Source organism: Pistacia vera, unplaced genomic scaffold (assembly GCF_008641045.1).
Source record: "Pistacia vera cultivar Batoury unplaced genomic scaffold, PisVer_v2 Contig837, whole genome shotgun sequence".
NCBI lineage: Eukaryota > Viridiplantae > Streptophyta > Magnoliopsida > Sapindales > Anacardiaceae > Pistacia > Pistacia vera.
In genome coordinates, this window is record NW_022196709.1 from 114671 (window position 1) to 120670 (window position 6000).

The 6000-nt window shown below is 35.0% G+C and overlaps 1 protein-coding gene across 1 annotated transcript; it reads right to left on the reverse strand.

Moving 5' to 3' along the window:
- Nucleotides 1–442: 442 nt before the first annotated feature.
- Nucleotides 443–5033, reverse strand: LOC116118091 (probable sugar phosphate/phosphate translocator At3g14410). The gene is made up of 8 exons (XM_031404067.1): nucleotides 4897–5033; nucleotides 3754–3861; nucleotides 3629–3663; nucleotides 2520–2632; nucleotides 2027–2288; nucleotides 1644–1912; nucleotides 831–995; nucleotides 443–730 (listed from the first exon to the last, which is right to left on the reverse strand). Exons 1-7 carry the CDS (start codon nucleotides 4996–4998, stop codon nucleotides 868–870), a joined length of 1017 nt encoding a protein of 338 aa, XP_031259927.1. The 5' UTR covers nucleotides 4999–5033; the 3' UTR covers nucleotides 443–730; nucleotides 831–867.
- Nucleotides 5034–6000: the final 967 nt, after the last annotated feature.

Below are 6000 nucleotides of genomic sequence, written 5' to 3' on the forward strand. Positions count from 1 at the left end.
TTACCACTCTGACANTAGTTTTGTTCCTTAAATTTCCGTTACAAACTATTCATAATATCAAAAGCAATTTGCAAATTTAATAGGACCCATTATAATGATAACTTCATTTCTGTGGTTGTCTTAAAAAACAAAAACTTAAATCTTTTCCTCTTGGAATTCAATTTTAGCAATTCAGCTCAACCCCGAGTAAAGTAACCATCACTAGGTTACCAAAAACGTCGCTGAATCTTGCTAACTGTTGGATTGACATTTTTCACTCTATGGAGGTACCAATCCATAGATTACCCAGAACGATAACATGGTAAGGGTGGCGGTAACATTACCGACCCTCGAAGATAGGTATTCACTTACCACAGTCTTGCGTAGAAAGGCTTTTCTTCTGAACGAATTCAAGATAAACTGCAAAAGGGAACCAAAAAGAAGGTATATCATAGATTATTACCTGAGAAATGGATTTCAACAATTGCTTTGCAGAAAAATCACCTATGATTGATTATTCAACATTGAAAAGTCTTCAGTTTTTGTTTCTTTAATTTCTTAATGATACAGTTGTGAATTTCACTTCTTTATACAACATTTTCTCCGCTGAGCTAGTTGATTTGGCTCCATACCGGCATACAAAAAAAATACCAAAAATGTCGGAGCAGCTGTTACCATCAATAGAATGGATATGATCTTAAACTGAATCTTCACCAGAAAAATAATCCAAAATTACAAACACAGAAGTTTCCTGCAATAGAAATTGTTTATTACAGTAACATCACTCACAATTGTTTAACGAGTAACAACTGATATTTGAAAGAAAAGTTCAGTTACACGTGTTTACATACCTCAGAAGTATTTTTGCAGACTGCTGTTGACATAAGACTATCTGTCAGAAGTTGAAGATGAAGCTTCCTTTGTTAGGGATTGAACATCTAGAGAATCGTTGGTGCTAGATCGAGAAGCTTCCTTTTTCAGCTTGCTATTGTTATATGCAGCTACACCAGCGATGGCTGGGTTGGAACAAAAAAAATATTTAAGGAAATAATATAGAGAGAAAAGGAAAGGATTTATCACAATTTTAGTAAGACTCCCAGAATTTAGCTCCTAACTTCATAGAAATTTGTCCTCTACAATTCATGCAAAAGAGAGGAATACAAATCAGTGGGTAAAACACTGAGATTTACCACTCTGACACGAAATTGTGATTATCCACTCTGACATGAAATTGTGATTATACTATATCTTTTAAAAGAAAATATTTAATTGGATCTCTATCCAAAAGACTTCTACAAGATGTCAAAGAGAAAAATCATCCTATTATATTAATAAAAGAGAAACAAATGCACAGTTTTGGAATACAGAAGACAAGCAAAAACATTCACTACTGACGTGACAAGGCAAAAGTTGCAATCATTTTTTCTTTTTATAATAACTATCCCCTGCCAAGGTAACATATGATTCCAATATGCACCCAGCTGCCAAACTATAAACAGATCTAGACTGTCATCGCCATTGTTTCACTCTCTTTCAGAAGGAAAATTCCATCACTTTCACTGGAGCCACCAAACAGATATATACAGGTCGCAATATGATGAATACTCACACAAATAAATAAACAGAGAATGTGAGAAAAAAGAGAGAGAGGTCCAGATACTTACCAATCCCATACCCAAAAAGATTTATAATTGTCAGCTTTGTATCTGCAAAGAGAAGGGCGGACACTAAGACAACCACCCAATCCTTAACAACCCCAGCCACACGAATTGTCAGAGCACTAGTATGTGAGATCACAAGGAATACTGATAAGTTGAGCGCAAACGTGCAGAGAGAGTTGAGTGTCAATATGAGGGCTTGCAGGTTCCAAGTTCCATGTGCTTCCATCTTTGGTTTCTCTAGAAAAATCCAGGGCACAAACAGGCAAATAGCACTGCCAAAACAGACCAATGTTAATCAACAAAGGCATATATTTTCTGTAAAAGAAAAACAAATTTTCAACAGAGACATCGCATATACTTTAAACAGAAATATATTAAGAACATGCCTGCAAGGACTAACGTAATACATGACGGAAATAGGGTTTAATTTGAGACCCTTCTTCTTAACCAGAATCTCCATGAAAATAAGTCTTAAAGCTTCTCCAACGACACCACCCATTTGGTAAACAACTCCAATCCAGCTTATATTCATTTCCCCATAAGAAGCCACTAGTACACCAAAACTTATCACTGACATTATCAATAGCATTCTGCAGCTCATGACCTCAAGTCCTGCTGCTACTCCAAGAATGAAAACAGCTACTGGCACTGCAAATTCCATCCAAGAAATTGATCAAAATCTCTCTCCAGAAAATATAGAAATGCATGCTACCTAGAACTTTAAAACCAATGTAATCCTGAGATGAGAAACAAATTTCTGAAAGAAAAAAGGGATAAAAAGGGACTTACTAATAAAACTAAAACATACAAAATATTCCCACACAGACTCTACACGCAAAGCTAAAGAGAGGAATAAGAAACAGGAAGGAAACAACTCACTAATTGCCTTCAACATTTGTGCAAACGCAACTGAAATATAGAGGTATGCAGTGTTTCCCAGCCAAAGAGTCATTGCAAATGTTGCACCAATTGGGATAACTGATGTAGTATATCTGAAAACATATAAAACTTGGTTAGACTTACGGCAGCATATGAATGCATGTAGTAAGTAGACAAGAATTTCATGAAAAATATTAACAAAAATGCTACAGGTTCATGAAAATGATTTTGGTGGAAAAGAAGGCTTTACAAATCGCAATCAAGGGGCCAAGGACTTGCAGATAAATGCAATTCATTGATAAGAAAATTGTTCTACCTGGGCATGTAATAGATAGATCCTTCATCTAGAAAAGACAATTTTCCCTTAAAAATTTGACTTAATATGAAAGATGAAGACAAATATACTACTTTACCTTACCTAATGGAATATAAGAATACAGGGCTTAGCTTGGGTATACACAGAACAAAAAGCATGCCAAAATGACAATTTATAACATTGATGAAAGTTGAATTTAGAAGAGACTCATATTAAGGATCTTTTATCGATTAAGGAAAATCTTTTAACTTAAATCACATTTTGAATGCAAATCCTGAGAATCATCCAAGAATTGTTTATCAATGAAGAAGAATTTGAAATCACAAGGTATAGCACTGGTAAAAAAGAATATGGCAAGCATGGTCATAACAAGAACACTATTCAGTTTAGACCATCTCCCATAAGCCTGACTCCCCAAAGACTAATGCACAATCTCTAATCTATATTATGTGAAGAAAACCCTTTTCTAAAAAGTAAAACAATCTCCTTGGAACCTTGGAGTCACGAAAAATAATGCACCACAATGCAATTCACTAACTGTTTTAAATGTGAAATTAAACTAATGCAAGTTGAGCAACTCTGTTATCAGTTGCGCCCAAAGTTACTATAGGTAAGAAACAGGCCAAGAAGCAGATAACAATGGGACTGAAGTCTAACTTCCTTCCGAAAAAAATCCTTGGATCATACAATGTTTCAGATAAAGCACTGCGGTGGTTACAACAAATGAGACTAATAAATCAGCAATCAAGAGCTATCAGCAGCTTGACTTTACAAATTCAAACTCATTACTCACATTTCTGGAGTCATTCCTGCCTCAACCTTGAACATCTATGAGAAAAAACAAATAACAATCAAGAGTTGGAAAAAAGAATGCATTGCTCAGTCAGAGACTATCATAAGATATAGAAAGCAAGATACCTTGAAAACTTTGGTGAGAACAAAACATAATACGGAGGAGAACACCATATGAAGCAGGGTCAACCCAAGAGGGTAAGGGAAGTTTATTTCCTTCGATGACAAAACCCACTGCGGTTCACAAAAGGATAAAAACAATGTGGTCAAGGTAGATGTCTATAAAAGAAATGAATGTGTGAGAAATAACAATGAAAGTTAATTCTAACAAAATGGACATCAATGCAAAAGTGGAAGAAAAAAATAGTTTCACTAGTTCTCGCAGAAAAGTATGAGAGATAAGGTATCAGGCCCTCAAAATTCACAAGAAATGTACCGTGATGTTAATAGTTTAAGGCTTATGGCCATCAAGTCCAAATACAAGTATTTGCCAAAGTATTTATACAAGGGAAAAACAATACTGCAGAGTATCTCCATAATTTACATTATAGTAATAAAGTCTCGAGAAAAAAATAATTAGTGATATTAAAAATCTAAAATAAAGCTGAAACTCTTCCCCAAAATAAGAAAAATCATTGTACAATTTCAAAATTGCATGATCCCTATTCATTCGATAATACAGCTGATACTCAAACCCTCACTCAAGTACATGACCAGTGAAGTTACATTAGTTTCTTTATTTTTTCTCAATCTTCAAAGAAACAAGAAACAGTATGGTTCTTCGAACCAAACACTCTACCAAAATTAATAAAGAAAAAAATGATTAACAGTTAAAATTATTTGGTTTCCAATTTGTGCTAAGTCCATCTCTTCTAGTTCAAAGTCCCACACACACATATATATATACGGCAGTCTATTGCTACCCTGAAATTTGGTGAATATACAATTGCGTCCCCTAGGTTTAAGAATTATCAACAAAAGTCCCCTAATTTCATTAATGCCTTTATTAATTCCGAAAAAACGTACTTCTAGACTATTTAATTAACTATCTAAAAAACATTACGTTCGCCAGAAACAAGGGAGGTTAGTTGAAACTTATAAAACTTAAAGAGGCGTAATTATAATTTCACGAAACCTAAAGAAACGAAATAACGAGCACATGAAAATTCCGGTATGAATTTCGAACAGCTAAATAGTTCTAAGAAAGTACTTAAAGATAATTCAAGAGAAATGTTGATTAAAGATTGGAACAGTGAGGGAGAGAGAGACCTTGTTGAAGAAGATCTGACCACTAGAGAGAGCGATGTAGAGGAGAATGTAAGCGTAAGTTATGACTTCTTCTTTCAACATTCTTCTTTCTTGATCCGCCATTTCCGCTGACCGAAGAAATAACTGCCCTTACTTGACTGTCTTACTCTCTTAAGCCGAAGAAAAAATCTCTTAACAACCTTAACGATTGCTTCACCTGATGTTGGGCCGTTTTCAGAGAACCAATACGATAGGCCCAATCCATAATATGTTTGGGCCCCTATCGTTCTTACATGTATTGGGCCGAGGATGGTTTGGCTTGGTTGACACGAGGCCGTTAGGAAAGACAACGCGAACAAATAGAAGAATATAATTGATATTAAAAGTTAATTATTGTTTGGTGAAACATTTTGTCCCCTCTAATTTTGGGAAATTTACACTAAAACCCCAAATAGAGGTTCCATTAGTTAAATATAACAGTATAAGGGGTAAAATCATTTTTTGAATAAACGCATGGCGGTTTTGGTAAACTATTTTTACCTTCAAGAATTGGAACAATACCAAAACAGCTAATCTTTTAATCAAAACTTCTAATTATTTGTTTAAAATTATTAAGCTCCGTTTGATACACTCTTTCAAATATTATTCTAGGTTTTTCCAATAAAATTAAACAGTAAAATTGGCTTATTCTCAAAATATTATTCAATTTCTTTTAAACACCTCTAAATTTGTTAATTTAACTAAACATCCCTAATTTCTTTTTTAAAAATTACAAAAACACCCCAGCAACCCACATTATACCAGATTCTGGCTACCACTGCCTAAAGCTAGCCGAAATCCGTGATCTAGCCTTTTTCGGTCAGATCTACGATGGATCTGGCCGAAAAATACCAGATCTACGGCCAAAGATCTGGCTGTAGATAGTTGTGAACGACAGTCAAGATATGGTCGTCGTTGATCTGGCCATTGACGGCCATATCTAGCCATAGATTTGGCATTTTTTGACCAGATCCATCTTGGATCTGGCATTTTTCGACCAGATCCATCTTGGATCTGGCCAAAAAAAATCATATCGGCGCACAACCGATAAGATCTAGCCGGTCATGCACCGATACGGCGACTCCG